Source organism: Aquarana catesbeiana, linkage group LG11, assembly GCF_042186555.1.
Source record: "Aquarana catesbeiana isolate 2022-GZ linkage group LG11, ASM4218655v1, whole genome shotgun sequence".
NCBI classification, from domain to species: domain Eukaryota; kingdom Metazoa; phylum Chordata; class Amphibia; order Anura; family Ranidae; genus Aquarana; species Aquarana catesbeiana.
Window position 1 is genome coordinate 279,567,296 of NC_133334.1, and position 19,752 is coordinate 279,587,047.

The following is a 19,752-nucleotide window of genomic DNA, read 5'->3' on the forward strand; positions in this document are numbered from 1 at the left end:
CTAGGCAAAGTCACTTGTCTGGAGCTCAAAGGGTGGCTTATTAAAGGAGTAGTCAACTCCTCCACCCCCACATATAGTTTCATTTTTTACTGCTCTTCTATTCCTTGGTTTTCTTCAAGACATGTCTCTCTATGATCCACTTTTTGGGCACCCTGCCCCATCATCTTGGTGGCCCCAAAGCACCCTCCTATTCTTGGGGACTTTCAGAACCGGACAGCTGGGGGACCCCAAGAACGGAGCTCCGGGAACACACAATGACTCCACAGACGAGGATGAGGTTAAAATATGTTCAGTTTACGAAAATCCCGAGCTTATATACAGTTAAAACGATAGGAGGTAGATCGTTTGAAACTGGTCTAAACAAGAGTTAAAGTCGTACGATGCATTCCAGCAAAGTCAAAATGTTCTCGAAAGGGAATTATGTCTGCTGATTAGGCTTGTATGTGCAAACACAATCTCATGGCTATGAATCATGTATGGTTAGATGAAAAATAGAGAAATATACAACATAAAAACATCATTAACCTTTGTTCAGGCAATGTGGCCTGGTATGATTCAGGAGGGGGAGGGCGCACACTTGCCCCCCCCCCCCCCATTCCTGGCCATGCCAGGCTGCATGTTAGGATAAGGGTCTAGCATGGATTGTGGGGGGATCCCACACTGTTTTTGTTTATTTTTTGGCATGGGGTCCCCCTTAGAATCCCTACCAGACCCAAAAGGCCTGGTATTAATTGGGGGGGGGGAGGGCAGCCCATGCCGTTTTATTTTCACATTTTTCCATTCCCAGGAATGTTTTTTTTTCTGTTCAGCTGTCAGCGGGCTTGATGATTGATCCGTTGTTAAGGACGTGGTGGCCGGCTTCCTGACTCGCTCCTTAACAACCAGCTATTCACTGTGTCCTGATTGGGCAAAGCCTTGCACCTGCAGGTGCATTGCTTCTGGCAATCAGGGCTTAGAATGTACTGTCCAGCATGAAGTGTATTGGGGGGGGGGGGGCGCTCAGCGGCAAAAATCCTGCTGAGCACCCCACAAATTCGGGTGTTTAGCGGTCACACGAACGAGTGCATGACCACTGATGACGTCAGAGCGTGCTGACGAAGCACGTAGGGTGGCTTGAGCGTGGCGTCTCCAAACACATGGTGTGTTATACTGCTTAGCTGCTGTGAAGATTTTACTTGTTTTTACTTCGATTTTTGATAACATTTTTGACATACTTTACTATGGGAGCCTTTTTCTTCTTCTTTTAACCCACGGCATTGATGTTTTGATACGATCATTTCCACATTGAGTTTCCCCACAATACATCCACTAGTACCTGAAATCCTGGTGACATAATCGTTCGGATTGAAGCCGTGGTCGTGAGATTCTTCATTGGCTTCTTCCGAAAGCGTTTATGACTACCTGTAATGGGTGTCATTGGATTCTGGTGAGTAGGATGTGTGGCTGGTGATGGTGGTGGAAGATCTATTTCTTTGCTGTTGGTCGAGTATTGGAAGATATATTATACACAAATTGTTCATTTGGACACTTTATTTTTGCACATCAATGTGTGTTTTTTGATCTTTCGAACTTCTGAACAGTTGATTTAGTATCTTGGACACTTATATTAGATACATTTTGGATGACACATATATATTTTGTTGTGTTTATTGGCACTGGTTTATGCATTTTTAGCACTTTTTGCACTTTTATAAATTTAAAGAGATCGCGGTTTCAATGAATTAATTCTTAAATAATTTCTCTACATGAACGGTGCTGTTCGAGGGCCGAAACGATGCTCAGGACTGAACCGTTCGCCCATCACTACTGGACAGAAGACATGTCCCATTACTTGTATCGTCCCCCTTGCCTCTCTATATACTTCCCAAACCGGGCTGTGTGCATCTATTGAAACACACACGCCCAGCTTGGCTTAGCCCCGCCCCCCTACTCACTGGATTAGATTGACAGCAGCAGAAGCCAATGACTGTCTAACCATGTGGTTTCCTTGCGGTTCCCACACCCATGATCGCATTGCGGGCTGAGTTGCGTGGGGGGTGTTGCGTGATTCGGCTGCGGGTGTGGGAATCCAATGCGATCCCCCCCCCCCGCCTGCAACCAGAAACCCGCGGCCCCTAGTACGAACCAAGCCAGGAGGGGGCAGACAGAATCTAAGGCGGTTTTGCATGGCAGCCAATCAGCTTCCAGCTTTCATTCTCAAAGCCTAACTGAGCTAGACATGTGCGATTAGTTTTGTACGAGTCGAAAATTGGTAGGAATTTCCGTAAATTCGTACATTCGGGAGGATCCGAAACACGAATTGCTATGCTTCCGAATTTTGTACGAAATACGAAACTTCGTTTACCAATTTCGGATCCAAATTCCTAACGAACATTCGTAATTGTTACGAAACGTTATTGAACCTAACGAAAAATTCGTATTTCGTATGAAATTTCGGACACAAATTACGAAATACGAATTAATTCTAATACGAAACGGAACGAAACGAAACAAATTTATTGACGGCGCACATGTCTAAACTGAGCAAGCTGAGGCTAGAAGCTGATTGGTTGCTAGGCACAACTGCTCCCGGTTTGATAAACTCCCAACGAAATCTCTTTATTCCCATTTCTAATAGATTACGGTCTCTAAGCAGTAAAAATATCCATTTACATGGCAGGGAAAAAAAAAAAAATACAACTGCTGACAGTTTCTTAATTTCAAAATGTCTTTTTTTTTTTTTTTCATTTCTTTCAATTTTTTTTTTTTTTTAATATGACTGTCTGGGGAATAAAAAGATAACGACGCGGCTTAGACGCTATCAGTCCGGCCTGGAAATAATGCATTCGGAATTAAAGTCAGCAATTTAATTAGATGCATGAAAGGCTGACTTTTGTGATCATATTTCAAACACCCCATTGTGTTTTTCATCCATTCCGCGCCCGCGACTTTTCTTAATAATACATCAAGATTCAAGGGAAGGCGCCGGATTCGTATTACAAATTCAATTAGACCAATCAAAAGTGAAAAATAATTTATTTTTCATTAAAAGAAGCTCTGGCAAGCGAAGCCGGTTGGAGAAGTTTTTCAGACACAATAGGGAGTGGAGAGCGCGTTGCGGGATCGGCTGATTGAAATGGATGGAGTGTCACCCGCTCCTATCACTTGTCACATCAACTTGTTTTCTCCGCGAGCGCGATTAATGGAATTTTAGAAGGCTGACGCTCATTTATTGAAATTTAAGCTTTTTGCTCTGCAAAGTCGTTCTTATTTTCCTAAACAGAAGGTGGCACGGCGCCAAAAGCCAACTTTAATTTTTTTTTTTTTTTCGCAGCCTAGAAATGGATTGGTTGTCCCTGTGAAGGTTTTATTAAAGTTACTTAAATATAAAAAAATGGGAATTAGTATCCGTCTATTTATCATGGAAGGGAAGCTAAACTCATAGCTACATAACTGGTAACACGGCCGGGACAAGGGGTGGGCAGGAGGGGCAGCTGCCCTGGGCACAGCGAAGCGGGGGGCAGAGATTGGACACAGGGCAGTAAAACTCATTCTACAACATGCATTAACAGTGGGGGAGGGGGCGCAGTTCTGCATCCTTGACCTGGGTAATAAACAAACCTTTTCCCGATACTGGTTTGTAAGGTTCAATAAAGACAACAGTCGATCCAGTTCACCCCGTGTGGGTGTTGTGTTACTGTTTCCTATATCCCTGTATATTGCATTTGCTAAAATGCTCACCCACAGAACACCACCCACTGTGGAAGGGAGTTCCACATTCTTACCACTCTGACAGTAAAGAACCCCCTACGTAGTTTAACCCCTCCAATACCAGGCACTTTCACCCCCTTCAATACCGGGCACCTTCACCCCCTTCAATACCGGGCACCTTCACCCCCTTCAATATCGGGCACCTTCACCCCCTTCAATACCGGGCACCTTCACCCCCTTCAATACCGGGCACCTTCACCCCTTCAATACCGGGCACCTTCACCCCCTTCAATACCGGGCACCTTCACCCCCTTCAATACCGGGCACCTTCATCCCCCTTCAATACCGGGCACCTTCATCCCCCTTCAATACCGGGCACCTTCATCCCCCTTCAATACCGGGCACCTTCATCCCCCTTCAACACCGGGCACCTTCATCCCCCTTCAATACCGGGCACCTTCATCCCCCTTCAACACCGGGCACCTTCACCCCCTTCAATACCGGGCACTTTCACCCCCTTCAATACCGGGCACTTTCACCCCCTTCAATACCGGGCACTTTCACCCCCTTCAATACCGGGCACCTTCACCCCCTTCAATACCGGGCACCTTCACCCCCTTCAATATCGGGCACCTTCACCCCCTTCAATACCGGGCACCTTCACCCCCTTCAATACCGGGCACCTTCACCCCTTCAATACCGGGCACCTTCACCCCCTTCAATACCGGGCACCTTCACCCCCTTCAATACCGGGCACCTTCATCCCCCTTCAATACCGGGCACCTTCATCCCCCTTCAATACCGGGCACCTTCATCCCCCTTCAATACCGGGCACCTTCATCCCCCTTCAACACCGGGCACCTTCATCCCCCTTCAATACCGGGCACCTTCATCCCCCTTCAACACCGGGCACCTTCACCCCTTAAATACCGGCACTTTCACCCCCTTCAATACCGGGCACCTTCACTCCCTTCAGTACCGGGCACCTTCACCCCCTTCAATACCGGGCACTTTCACCCCCTTCAATACCTGGCACTTTCACCCCCTTCCTGCCCAGGACGATTTTCAGCTTTCAGCGCTGTCACACTTTGAATGACAATTGCGCGGTCATGCAATGCTGTACCCATACGAAATTTTTATCATTTTTTTGAGACAGACAGAGCTTTCTTTTGCTGGTATGTAATCACCACTGGTGTTTTTTTTTCTGCTAAACAAATGAAAAAAACCTGAAAAATTTTAAAAACCTTTTTTTCCTAGTTTCTGTTATAAGATTTTGTAAATAAATCATTTTTGTCCTTCACTGACGGGAACTGATACGGCAGCACCTATGGCCACTGATAGGAGGCACTGATTGGAGGCACTGATGAGCAATTACAGGCAGCACTGACGGGCACTGAAGGGCATCACTGATGGGGCTGCACTAATAATCAGGACACCGATTGACAGCACTAATGGGCACTAACAGGCATCACTCATGGGCACTGAAGAGCAGCACTGATGGAGCTGCACTAATAATCAGGGCACAGATTGTCAGCACTGATGGGCACTGATGAGGAGGCACTGATAGGTAGCACCTATGGCCACTGATAGGCAGCACTGATTGGAGGCACTGATGAGCACTTACAGGCAGCACCGATGGGCACTGATAGGCAACACTGATGGGCACTGAAGGGCATCACTGATGGAGATGCACTGATAATAAGGGCACAGTTTGTCAGCACTGATGGGCACTAACAGGCATCACTGATTGTCAGCACTGATGGGCACTAACAGGCATCACTGATTGCCAGCACCGATGGGCACTAACAGGCATCACTGATGGGCACTGAAGGGCAGCACTTACGGGGCTGCACTAATAATCAGGGCACTGATTGGCAGCACTGATGGGCACTGAAGGGCATCACTGATGGGCACGGAAGGCCATTACTGATGGGGCTGCACTAATAATCAGGGCACTGATTGCAAGCACTGATGGGCACTGATTGACAGCACTGATGGGCACTGATTGGCATTACTGATGGGCACTGAAGGGCAGCACTAATAATCAGGGCACTGATTGGCAGCACTGATGGGCACTGATTGGCAGCACTGATGGGCACTGAAGGGCATTACTGATGGGCACTGAATTGCAGCACTGATGGGGCTGCACTAATAGTCAGGGCACTGATTGGCAGCACTGATTGGCACTGATTGACAGCACTGATGGGCACTGAATGGCAGCACTGATGGGGCTGCACTAATAATCAGGGCAGATTTCCCCACTGAGGAATGCGATAACTGGCATTTCATATTTACACTGTGATTAGTTCTGATTGGACACAGCTGATCACATGGTAAAGAGCCTACTTCATCGGCTCTTTACCCTGATCGGTGACATCTTTTATGTTGTACCATACAATTGGGTATTATATTGTGTTTGTGTAAACTAAAATTCTTAATGTGTATCTTTTTTCCAAAATATTTGCATTTCAAAAACCGCTGTGCAAATATCGCGTGATATAAAAATTGCAACTCCCACCTTTTTATTCTCAAGGGCCATTTATAATGTTTGGGGTGTCTAAGTAATTTTCTAGCAATACAATTTTTTTACATGTATGAGAGAAATGTCACAATTGGCCTGGAGGAGACGTGATTAGGGCAAGCAGGCCTACCAGTGCTAGATGTCCCTTAGGACTTCATATGGGGAGCTATACACTCTGGATGTAGAATTTTACTTGCAGACCCAAGATAATAGAGGATAGACGTAATAAATAGTGATGGAAGAAACTAAATGGAACCATTTCAGGTCTGGCAGTTGGTGGCAGGCATTATCTGTGAACTTAGCCAAGGTCAGGGCAGGCGGCAGACAACAGAAATACCCAAAGAATGTATTAAAGGTCAAGATGGGCAACAGATAGGAGGAGAATCCATTAAATGTAGGACCGCTCAGGGCAGACAGTGGACAATAGAAATACCTGGCAATGTAGCAAATGTTAAGACAGGCAGCACCCAGGTGAAGAATCCATAAAATGTAGCAAAGGTCAAGGCTTGCAGCAGACAGGAGAAGTACCCGGCAATGTAGCAAAGGTCAAGACAGGAAGTAGGCAGGATAAGAAACTGTTAGAAACTCTTAAATGTAGAAAAGGTCAGAGCAGGTAGCCAGAAGTTGAAGTACTCAGTATTGTAGCAAAGGTCAACACAGGCAGCAAACAGAAGAAGAATCCATTAAATGTAGCAAAGGTCAGGGCAGGCAGCAGGCAGTAGAACTAAATGGTAATGTATCACAGTTCAAGACAGGCGGCATACAGGTGAAGAATCCATAAAATGTAGCAAAGGTCAAGGCTTGCAGCAGACAGTAGAAGTACCCAGCAATGTAGCAAAGGTCAAGACAGGAAGTAGACAGGATAAGAAACTGTTAAATGTATCAAAGGTCAGAGCGGGCAGCCAGAAGTTGAAGTACTCAGTAATGTAGCCATTAAATGTAGCAAAGGTCAGAGGAGGCAGCCAGAAATGAAGTACTCAGTAATGTAGCAAAGGTCAACAGAGGCAGCAAATGGAATAAGAATCCATTAAATGTAACAAAGGTCAGGGCAGGCAGCAAGCAGTAGAAGTAAATGGTAATGTATCACAGTTCAATCAAGACAGGAAGCAGACAGGAGAAGACTCTGTTAAATGTAGCAAAGGTCAGTTCTGGCAGCAGACAGTAGAACTACTCTGTAATGTAGCAAAGATCAAGATGGTCAGAAGACAAGAGAAGAATCGGTTAATAGAAGTAAAGGTCAGGGCAGGCAGCAGGCATTAGAATTACCCAGCAGAGTAGCAAAGGTCAAGACGGGCATAAAACAGGAGAAGAATCTGTCAAATGTAGTAAAGGTCAGGGCAGGCAGCAGACATTAGAATTACCCAGCAGAGTAGCGAAGGTCAAGACGGGCATAAGACAGGAGAAGAATCTGTCAAATGTAGTAAAGGTCAGGGCAGGCAGCAGACATTAGAATTACCCAGCAGAGTAGCAAAGGTCAAGACGGGCATAAGACAGGAGAAGAATCAGTCAAATGTAGTAAAGGTCAGGGCAGGCAGCAGACATTAGAATTACCCAGCAGAGTAGCGAAGGTCAAGACGGGCATAAGACAGGAGAAGAATCTGTCAAATGTAGTAAAGGTCAGGGCAGGCAGCAGACATTAGAATTACCCAGCAGAGTAGCGAAGGTCAAGACGGGCATAAGACAGGAGAAGATTCAGTCAAATGTAGTAAAGGTCAGGGCAGGCAGCAGACAGAATTACACAATAATGTAGCAAAGGTTAAGACGGGCAGCAGACAGGAAAAGAATCCATTAAATGTAGCAAAGGTCAGGGCAAGCAGCAGACAGTAGAAGTATCCTGTAATGTAGCAAAGGTCAAGATGGGCAGCAGACAAGAGAAGAATTTGTTAATTGTGTTAAAGGTCAGGACAAGCAGCAGACAGTAGAATTACCCAGCAGAGTAGCAAAGGTCAAGACGGGCTTAAGACAGGAGAAGAATCTGTCAAATGTAGTAAAGGTCAGGACAAGCAGCAGACATTAGCATTACCCAGCAATGTAGCAAAGGTCAAGTTGGGCAGCAGACAGGAGAAGAATCTGTTAAATGTAGAAAAAGGTCAAGATGGGCAGCATAGAGGAGAAGAATCTGTTAAATGTAGCAAAGGTCAAGATGGGCAGCATAGAGGAGAAGAAGCAACACGGCCCAATTGCAGGGTTTTACCACCCCTCTACTTCTAGTGTAAAAGAGCCCTTAGAAAAAAAATGTTTGACAACCCCCAATGTGAGAGGATTAGTGGAAAGCGCTAATAGAGCAAATGTATTGTTACTCACTACACACGAGCCGGTAATTAACACGGCACAAAATGTACAATCACGATGTACTTGGCAGGCGAAGAGATTGCGTTCCTGTATTTAATGCACGTCCATGTCTCTCCACCAGGCACTCCTCCAGCTACTGGCACGGGGACATTACAAATTACATTAGAAGACGTTAATGACAATGCACCATACATCAACCCAACCTCGGCCAAGATGTGCGAAGACTCCAAAGACCTCAACGTTATTACTCTGGTGGCGTGGGACCGCGACCTTCATCCGAACTCCGAACCCTTCAAATTCGACCTGGGCAAACAAGCCGGCCCGGCGTGGAAAATCAACCAACTAAATGGTGAGTTTGCACTGAAATCACCCAGAAATGTCCATGGAGAGGTTCTGGTGGGTATCAGAATCTGCATTGAAGGACCGGATCAGGTAAATGTCATCCAAAGTGGTCAATGATGGACCCCTCAAGTATTCCAGGAGGAAGAGGTGCTATCAACATTTGCACACACCGGAGTTCCTATGTGTTCAGCACTGGTGTCAGAAACTTCCATTCAGGTCCGGTGCAGCTCGAGGCGCCTTCCCAAATAATGAAGGGGTATCTTTGTAAACAAAAACTACTCTATGAATGGGACAAACAAAATAAAAAATTGCCTTGTTTTGTCTAATATGATTATATTCTGTGATCGTCAGCTCCATCTAGTGGCCAAAATGCAGCATTTTTTCCTGATTGAATTATTGCAGAAAAAAAATCCACACCATGGCCTCTAGATGGCGCTGATGATCATTGGAAAAAAATGATATTGCATTTTTGATTGTGGCTCTGCAAATGTTTGTCACATTCGTACAGCGAATAAAAAAAAAAATAGATCTCTTGAAGTGGACCTGTACTAAAATATTAAAGCTGAACTCCGGGATAAGCAAATATGGTCTAAATCCATTCCTCATGTGTCCTCTTCCTTGAATCTCTGTGATCTTTGTGTATTTCTTCCAGATCTGGGCAGTAATCCAGTGTGAGACTTCCTGTAATAAAGACCGTCCACTGCTGCCCTCTCATTGTGCGGGGGGACTGGTCTGGTCTCCGCCCCTTCCTGTAGGAAGACTGTAGTGGGTGGGGCCTGCTGGGCCACTCCATCATTGGCATCAGTGAGAGGAATAATGCCCCATCTTTGGCATCAGTGGGAGGAATAGTGCCCCATCATTGGTGTCAGTGGGAGGAATAGTGCCCCATCATTGGTGTCAGTGGGAGGAATAGTGTCCCATCATTGGGGTCAGTGGGAGGAATAGTGTCCCATCATTGGTGTCAGTGGGAGGAATAGTGTCCCATCATTGGTGTCAGTGGGAGGAATAGTGCCCCATCATTGGTATCAGTAGGAGGAATAGTGCCCCATCATTGGTGTCAGTGGGAGGAATAGTGTCCCATCATTGGGGTCAATGGAAGGAATAGTGTCCCATCATTGGTGTCAGTGGGAGGAATAGTGTCCCATCATTGGTATCAGTAGGAGGAATAGTGTCCCATCATTGGTGTCAGTGGGAGGAATAGTGTCCCATCATTGGTGTCAGTGGGAGGAATAGTGTCCCATCATTGGTGTCAGTGGGAGGAATAGTGCCCCATCATTGGTGTCAGTGGGAGGAATAGTGTCCCATCATTGGTGTCAGTGGGAGGAATAGTGTCCCATCATTGGTGTCAGTGGGAGGAATAGTGCCCCATCATTGGTATCAGTAGGAGGAATAGTGTCCCATCATTGGTGTCAGTGGAAGGAATAGTGCCCCATCATTGGTATCAGTAGGAGGAATAGTGTCCCATCATTGGTGTCAGTGGGAGGAATAGTGCCCCATCATTGGTATCAGTAGGAGGAATAGTGTCCCATCATTGGTGTCAGTGGAAGGAATAGTGCCCCATCATTGGTATCAGTTGGAGGAATAGTGCCCCATCATTGGTGTCAGTGGGAGGAATAGTGTCCCATCATTGGTGTCAGTGGGAGGAATAGTGTCCCATCATTGGGGTCAGTGGAAGGAATAGTGTCCCATCATTGGTGTCAGTGGGAGGAATAGTGTCCCATCATTGGGGTCAGTGGAAGGAATAGTGTCCCATCATTGGTGTCAGTGGGAGGAATAGTGTCCCATCATTGGTATCAGCGGGAGGAATAGTGCCCCATCATTGGTGTCAGTGGAAGGAATAGTGTCCCATCATTGGTGTCAGTGGGAGGAATAGTGTCCCATCATTGGGGTCAGTGGAAGGAATAGTGTCCCATCATTGGTGTCAGTGGGAGGAATAGTGTCCCATCATTGGTATCAGTGGGAGGAATAGTGTCCCATCATTGGGGTCAGTGGAAGGAATAGTGTCCCATCATTGGTGTCAGTGGGAGGAATAGTGTCCCATCATTGGTATCAGTGGGAGGAATAGTGTCCCATCATTGGTGTCAGTGGAAGGAATAGTGCCCCATCATTGGTATCAGTTGGAGGAATAGTGCCCCATCATTGGTGTCAGTGGGAGGAATAGTGTCCCATCATTGGTGTCAGTGGGAGGAATAGTGTCCCATCATTGGGGTCAGTGGAAGGAATAGTGTCCCATCATTGGTGTCAGTGGGAGGAATAGTGTCCCATCATTGGGGTCAGTGGAAGGAATAGTGTCCCATCATTGGTGTCAGTGGAAGGAATAGTGTCCCATCATTGGGGTCAGTGGAAGGAATAGTGTCCCATCATTGGGGTCAGTGGAAGGAATAGTGTCCCATCATTGGTGTCAGTGGAAGGAATAGTGTCCCATCATTGGTATCAGCGGGAGGAATAGTGCCCCATCATTGGTGTCAGTGGAAGGAATAGTGCCCCATCATTGGTGTCAGTGGAAGGAATAGTGTCCCATCATTGGTGTCAGTGGGAGGAATAGTGTCCCATCATTGGGGTCAGTGGAAGGAATAGTGTCCCATCATTGGTGTCAGTGGGAGGAATAGTGTCCCATCATTGGTATCAGTGGGAGGAATAGTGCCCCATCATTGGTGTCAGTGCCCCAATGGACAGATATAGGAAAGTAAAGGACCGCAGTTTGGAGACTTCTGCTCTATACAGAAAATTTAGTATAAATTCTGTATAATATATCAAAGGATTTTTTTTAACACTCATATTTGAACTTCTATATTTTTTCACAAGGCAATATAATCTTCTTCTCCCCCATTTACAATTTAAAATAGAACTTGTCTGATTTTTTACTCTCCATCACATAATACAGAGAAAAAATCCGTCTTCAGAGACGTTGTGAGGAATGATTTTTGTATGGAGGGAATTGTTCCTCTTTGTTGAATATTCCATTTCCTTCCTCTGCAGTTCTTCTCCTCTCAGGTTTAGAGAAAAGTCACAGAAAGTCATCAATAAGAAATCCTCCGTCATGTGCGGCTCTGCGCTCGGCGTCACCGGCGGAGGGAAGTGGTGAGGGAGGAGAGTGTCCGGGGCCTGCAGACGCTCTGCGCTCGGTCTGGGAGATTCATTGCGTGCCGGTGTCAGTCCATAAGGTTTGGGAGTGTGTCTATGGGAATGTTTGACCATTCTAACAGAAGGGAATTCGTGAGGTCAGGCACTGATGTTGGACGAGAAGGCCTGGCTTGCAGTCTCCGCTCTAATTCATCCCAAAGGTGTTCTATCGGGTTGAGGTCAGGACTCTGTGCAGGCCAGTCAAGTTCATCCAAACCAAGCACGCTCCTCCATGTCTTTATGGACCTTGCTTTGGGCACTGGTGGGCAGTCATGTTGGAACAGGAAGGGGCCGTCCCCAAACTGTTCCCACAAAGTTGGGAGCATGAAATTGTCCAAAATGTCTTGGTATGCTGACGTCTTAAGAGTTCCCTTCACTGGAACTAAGGGGCCAACCCCTGAAAAGCAACCCCACACCATAATCCACCCCCCACCGAAACCATAATCCCCCTCCCCCCACACCATAATCCACCCTCCACTAAATGTTTTGGACCAGTGCACAAAGCAAGGTCCATAAAGACATGGATGAGCGAGTTTGGAGTTGAGGAACTTGCCTGGCCTGCACAGAGTCCTGACCTCAACCCGATAGAAGATCTTTGGGATGGATTAGGAGCGGAGATTGCGAGCCAGGCCTTCTCATCCAACATCAGTGCCTGACCTCACAAATACTCTTCTGGAAGAATGGTCAAACATTCCCATAGACACACTCCTAAACCTTGTGGACGGCCTTCACAGAAGAGTTGAAGCTGTTATAGCTGCAAAGGGCGGAGCCAACTCAATATTGAACCCTACGGACTAAGACTGGGATGCCATTATAGTTCATGTGCGTGTAAAGGCAGGCGTCCCAATACTTTTGGTAATATAATGTATATATATCCTTTAAGGGGGTGTGGCAAGGGGTGTGTCCTATGCCTGCATAATTTTGCTGATTGGTGTCCCTCATTCCCATCTCAAAAAGTTGGGAGGTATGTTAGGGTGTGCCTATGCACACACCCCCTGCGCACGTCTATGTGCTTAGCTGAGAAAGCCCCTCCCCCTTCTCCTGATGACTCTCAGATGTATGACATCATTTTGGCCTAGGCCAGAAACCAGGAAGTAACTAAAGAATGGTAAAAAAAAAAAAAAGTATAAAACGCGTAAATATAATCCCCCTTCCTATCTATTTACTAATACTTGCAGCATAAGGATTAAAAATGGTTAATGTGGATTTAGAAATGTTGATTGAGAGACTGGAGTTCTGTTAATTGTGATAAATAAGGTGAGGATCCTACTCCTGTGTATGAGGGTGCTGTGAGCTGAACTGCGTATGACTTCCATCAGATTATCTCGCTCTCCTACAACCATTGCTGTCCACATAGACCTCCTCTGTATACAGATCACAGCGGCCGGCAGTCTGGAAATGGACGCGGCCAGAAGATCACAGCAGTGTGAAGAATCTTAAAACGTTCAATAAAGGTCAATCGGCAGACCTGCGAGAGTGAAAAACTTTTACAAAAAGTTCAAGAGAATGATCTGAATTTCCCAATTAACTGAACTCAGTAATGAGCGGGCTGTACGCAGCGGACGGTACGCGTTGGGAGGGGTTGGGGGTTAGATGTTAGATGTTTGGCCCAGCGTGACATACGGGCAGAGCAGAAATGCCAAACTCTCATTGTTGCTGTAATTTTAATTAACGGAGGACCTGCTGGTTTCTTCCAGGTACCCACGCACAGGTCAGCCTGCTACAGAACCTGAAGAAAAACAACTACAACGTGCCAGTGGTGGTAACGGACGCCGGGAAGCCGCCCCTGTCCTACAGCACGGACCTGACCATCCAAGTGTGCTTGTGCAAAAAAGGCAAAATAGACTGCAGTTCGGCTGATGCCCCCCACGTCAGCGCGGCCCTCGTCCTCGTCTTCACATTCTACAACCTCTTCTGTAAGTAGAACGGTGATTCCGGGTCTGTAATAATGAGTTTGAAGTTTGACTTATACTGAAGACGTTTCTATGATCACTTTCTATATTATAGTGAAGGTCTCCCTCATAGAAAGCTACATTGTCACCAAATAGGCCAAGTGAGGACCATCGGAGGGGAGAGGTCCATCATTCCACAGCCGGCCATCTAATCCCCTTAGTAGAGTACTACACTGGGAATGGAGGCACTCATGTTCCTCCTACTCCAGTTTTACAAATTATTTAAAGGGTAACTCCACTTTTGTGGGGGAAAAGAAAGCATGAAGTATTGTAAAATTGTAATTAACCACATGTGGCATGCCCACCTCTCTCCTGCCTCCCAGTGAGTACTAATGTAAGAGGGACTCAGATGTAAGAGGTGCTCTGTGGACTCTGATGTAAGGGGGGGGGGGCTTTGGTGAGCAGAGTTCCCCTTACACCAGAGTCCACAGCATTCCCCCTTACATCAGAGCCCCCCTTAAATCAGGGTTCCTTTTTACATTTCAGAGTCCACAGAGATCCCCCTTACAGTGTAAGTGGAAATTCTGAAGGCTCTGATTGAAGGAGAGCTCTGCGGACTCTAATGTAAAGGGGGCTCTGCAGACTCTGATGTAAAGGGGGCTCTGCAGACTCTGATGTAAAGGGGGCTCTGCGGACTCTGATGTAAAGGGGGCTCTGCGGACTCTGATGTAAAGGGGGCTCTGCGGACTCTGATGTAAAGGGGGCTCTGCGGACTCTGATGTAAAGGGGGCTCTGCGGACTCTGATGTAAAGGGGGCTCTGCGGACTCTGATGTAAAGGGGGCTCTGCGGACTCTGATGTAAGGGACTCTGTGGACTCTGATATAAGGGACTCTGTGGACTCTGATGTAAGGGGGGCTCTGCAGATTCTGACGTAAAGGAGGGCTCTGCAGACTCTGATGTAAGGGACTCTGTGGACTCTGATGTAAGGCAGACTCTGCGGATTCAGACGTAAAGGAGGGCTCTGCAGACTTTGATGTAAAGGGGGCTCTGCGGACTCTGATGTAAGGGACTCTGTGGACTCTGATGTAAGGGACTCTGTGGACTCTGATGTAAGGGGGATTCTGACGTAAAGGAGGGCTCTGCAGACTCTGATGTAAGGGGCTCTGCAGACTCTGATGTAAGGGGCTCTGCGGACTCTGATGTAAAGGAGGGCTCTGCAGACTCTGATGTAAGGAGCTCTGCGGACTCTGATGTAAGGGGCTCTGCGGACTCTGATGTAAGGGGGGCTCTGCTGACTCTGATGAAAGGGGGGCTCTGCGGACTCTGATGTAAGGGGGCTGTGCGGACTCTGATCTAAGGGGGGCTGTGCGGACTCTGATCTAAGGGGGGCTCTGTGGACTCTGATCTAAGGGGGGCTGTGCGGACTCTGATCTAAGGGGGGCTCTGTGGACTCTGATCTAAGGGTGGCTGTGTGGACTCTAATCTAAGGGGGGCTGTGTGGACTCTGATCTAAGGGGGGCTGTGTGGACTCTGATCTAAGGGGGGCTCTGTGGACTCTGATCTAAGGGGGGCTGTGTGGACTCTGATCTAAGGGGGGCTGTGTGGACTCTGATCTAAGGGGGGCTGTGTGGACTCTGATCTAAGGGGGGCTGTGTGGACTCTGATGTGGATTTCAGATGTAAAGGGAGAACCCTGTGGACTCCGATGTAAGGGGGGACTCCTATAAAATATATGTATAGTGTATACTACAATAAACTAAATTGCCATGCGGCGCTAAAGTGTTTTGGGTTTGGCTTGAAGAAAAGGTGTCAATCCTACCCAAGCCGGTGTAATAAAGGGCCCCGTGATGGGAGTAAAGGGCTCCTGGATCAATAGGAAGGGCCCCTGGGCTCAGAGGGAAGAGAGGGGTCAGAGGGGCCCTCCATGGATTCTTCCACCAGGGCCTTGAAGGTTCTAATTACGCCTCTGGAACGCCCAACAATCTATGTCCACCAACCTAAAAGTCGAATCAATCAAATTGCACTTATTACTAAAATTTGAATTTGGCAAAAAACGATCCGCGTTCCCTGCAGGCGGGACGTCCAACAAGAATCGCCCAAACCAAGCCGAATCTTCTTATCAAACAAAAAGTAAAGCGGTGAAGTGGAAGGCAGCAGAGCGTTTCGTAATCACAGGACAGACCGCATTTCATTTATCTGCACCAACCAGATTTCAATTCAAAAGAGAAAAAAAAAGGAGATTAAAACGGATATTCCTCTGGGGTGTTGGTACTGAGCGCCGTTAGAAGAAGCCGCGGCTGCTCCCAGATAGAAGACACGGCTGAGCGGAGCGTGAGAACATTGTTCACAAATGGGAATCTGGAATGGGGGATGATGGTGGAGGGCGCACAAGAGGCGAGACTCGCCGAAACGTGGACGGTGCTGCCTTCTCTAGCCAGGCCTGAAGACTCGGAGCTTCCTGGAGAACGTTGGCTTGCAGGACATGAGAGCAACGTGTGCTCTCCTCCAACCAACCATGGCACTACCTGCATGGAGTTTGCATGTTCTCCCTGTGCCAGCGTGGGTCTCCTTCCACATGCCAAAGACATGTTGGTTGGTTGATTGGCTCCTGTCTAAAGTGGCCCTAGTATATGTATGTATGAATGTGAGTTAGGGACCTTAGATTGTATGCTCCTCGAAGTCGGAGACTAATTTGTAAGCTCCTTGAGGGACTTTTGTGATTATATAAATGGTTGGCGCTATATAAGTACCTGATATAAACAAAAGAAAAAGTTATTTTTTGGGGGATATTGTTAGAACCCCCGTCAAGGTTTTATTGCCATCTGTGACCACTGTCATATGGAGGTCCTGAGATCACCTTGTAAAGGCAATTAATCTTTATTGCTCTCCCAAAACAAGTAAACGCAAATAGCTTTCTTCAGCAAAGTAAAGGCAAACAGTCCTTAGTCCTGGTATAATTAAGACCACAAAATGGCTCACCGCCAGTGTACCAGTCCCACACTTGGGTTTAGGGTTTCCATCTGTTTCGGGGTACAATAAAAGCTGCAGGAGCTCAGCAATCTGAGTCTGTTGCCAGAGAGCCTACACCTTCTCACAGTTGTGGACTACTCCACTTCACCTCATAGACACGTGCTGACTCCTTCCTGCTGCTTCTCAAGCCTCCCTTGCAGGTGGGTTAACCCTTTTAGGACCAGAGTCCCTGTAATCTGGGTTTGGAGGGTCTTTCCCAACCTGAGCCTCCAAATTCATTCCCAAATGAGACTTCAACTCCATGAAAGTGGCCTTGAGTGATGCTCCAAGCACCACTGCTAACGCTCCGGTGTTTCACTGAAGCGGTGGGTGCCGGCATCCACAATACCGCACACCGATCAGCCCATGTATTCAGTGTGGATCTAGATCGGCCCCCAACCTCAGCTCCTCCCAGGCCACGCTATGACTAAGCCCTGTGAGTGCGGTGAAACGCATCAGTGGGTGTGGCCTGGGAGTAGCCAAGGCTGAAGCTGTTTCAGATCCACACTTCCATCCTTCTGCTTTAGTATTACCAAATGAGGGTTTGCCGATCCTGAAAGAATTGCCAATCAGTCCTCTCCTCTTCATCTGGACTGCCCTAAAACTCCTCACCAATACATGGGTCCCTGAGTGCTCAGAAATGTCTCCTATTTTCCCTTAAAGGGATCACAACCCAAATAATGGGTAACATACATCTCCCGTCCATACTAGGCAGATACTAGTGCCAATTTGGACAGGAGCCAATTAACCTCCCAGCATGTCTTTGGCAAGGTACTCAAAGGCATTGGAGTACCCAGTCAAGCACAGAGAGGACAGGCAAACTCTATGCAGGTAGGCTGTCACAAGGACTGAAAATCACAACAATAAAAACATGACAGAGGTTCCCAACCCTTACCACTATACTACAAAGAAGTTATTTTGTTGCTGTCTCTGTCCCTATTGGGGAGAAAGCCTTTGGAATGTGGGAGGAAACCAGAGTAGCTGAAGGAAAGCCACGCAATCATGGAGAACCTTCCAACTCCATGCAGGTAGTGTTGTGGTTGGCGTTCGAATGGTTGACCCTCTTCCAGCATGGCAGAAGTGCTAACCACCAAGTCACCATGCTGCCCTTGCGTTGATTTCTGTCCCTTACCCACAATACCATTCCACCTAACAATGGCTTCACCTTCCTGTTCAATATGGAAAGCCAGCACTACGGCATCCCAACCGTTCTATAACCAGCCCGCCACAGGCACAGAGTAACCTCAGATAACTTTACTGTACTTGCAGTTGTTATCCTTTAATTAGACAAAATGAGATTCCACCGCTAATTTCCCCGCTAACAGACTCCCAGCGCATTAAGGGCTGTTCCGCCATAACAAGTAACCGGCATTATTGTAGATCAGCAGATGAATTCCTCCCCATTTGAACCTCTAAACACTGGCTGAAACCGAGCAAAAGATAATGAGTGCATGGGGAAAGGACGAGCGAGGAGCAATAAAACATTGTATGTAAAGTAACCATAATTATAGACTTGTTTAACCGGCATAAACTCACCGCTGTATTGATAAGGAGGGAGATTATTACAGATAGTTTCATATCTCAGTGGGAGGCTCGGGCACAAACACCGCGCACTACATGCAGAACATCCAAATACTCCATCACCATTAATACACCAGAAGTTCCGGGGAGCCGAATAATTGGCCTACAATTGAATCTTCCCAACGAAAGGAAGTTTTGTGGGTTTTTTTAAATGCTTTTCAGCCTCCAGTATTCTCGTTATTTTCTATACACGTTGCATGGCCAAAAATTCTGTGCAGACTCCTCCGAATGATTGAGTTCAAGACCTTCTAGTAAAGGGAACAATCAGTGCTACAACTGAACACATTTTATAACATTTGTAAAGATTGAAAACATTTCCAAAAATTGTGCTCTTCTAAACTTGGGATAGCAGTTTGGGGAAGACCCTTTTCCGTTCCAGCATGACTGTGTAAAGACATGGTGTGACCAGTTTGGTGTGGAGGAACTTGAGTGTCCTGTACAGAGCCCTGACCTCAACCCTACTGAGCACCTTTGGGCGGCCAATTAAGAGCCAGTTCTTCTCATCCAACATCATTACCTGACCTCACAAATGCTTTTTGGTTAATGAATGAAATTTTCACAGACCCTTCAAAATACCTTAACACTGACCCTCCCTGTAACCCCTGTAACCCTAACAATCCCATAAACCTAACACTCACCCGACGGTAACCCTAACATTTACCCTCCCTGTAACCCTAACAATTACCCTCCCTGTAAGCCTTACACTCTCCATAACCCAAACACTGACCCTCCCTGTAACCCTAACACTAACCCTCCCTGTAATCCCTGTAACCCTAATACTCCCATAAACCTAACACTCACCCGATGGTAACCCTAACATTTACCCTCCCTGTAACCCTAACACTCACCCTCCCTGTAAACCTAACATATATCCCTGTAACTATTACACTCTCCATAACCCAAACACTCACCCTACTGTAACCATAACATTTTCCCTTCCTGTAACCCTACCATTTGTTCTCCCTGTAACCTTAACCCCCCCCGTAACCCTAACACCCCCCCTCCTTGTAACCCTAACTTCTACCCTCCCTTTAACCATAACTCTTACCCCCCTATATCTCTGACTTTTATCCTCCATGTAACCCTATCACGCCCCCTTCCCTGTAACCCTAACAACCACCTGTAACCCTAGAACTCGCCCTCCCTGTAACCATGACACTTACCCTTCCTGTAATGCTAACACTCACCACCTATCAGTCATAACACTTGCCCCCCTGTAACCCTAATATTTACCCTCCCTGTAACCCCAAAAATTACCCCATGTAACCCTAACACTTAACCTCCCTTGTAACCCTAACACTC

The 19,752-nt window shown here is 46.9% G+C and overlaps 1 protein-coding gene across 1 annotated transcript in view; it reads left to right on the forward strand.

The window, feature by feature from the left end:
* Positions 1-19,752, forward strand: part of CDH13 (cadherin 13) — a 902,416-nt gene that overhangs the window by 863,893 nt on the left and 18,771 nt on the right. The window contains exons 12-13 of the mRNA XM_073605913.1: positions 8,625-8,852; positions 13,666-13,884. Of these exons, the coding sequence (XP_073462014.1) occupies positions 8,625-8,852; positions 13,666-13,884 (447 nt within the window). The remainder of the gene's footprint in view (positions 1-8,624; positions 8,853-13,665; positions 13,885-19,752) is intronic.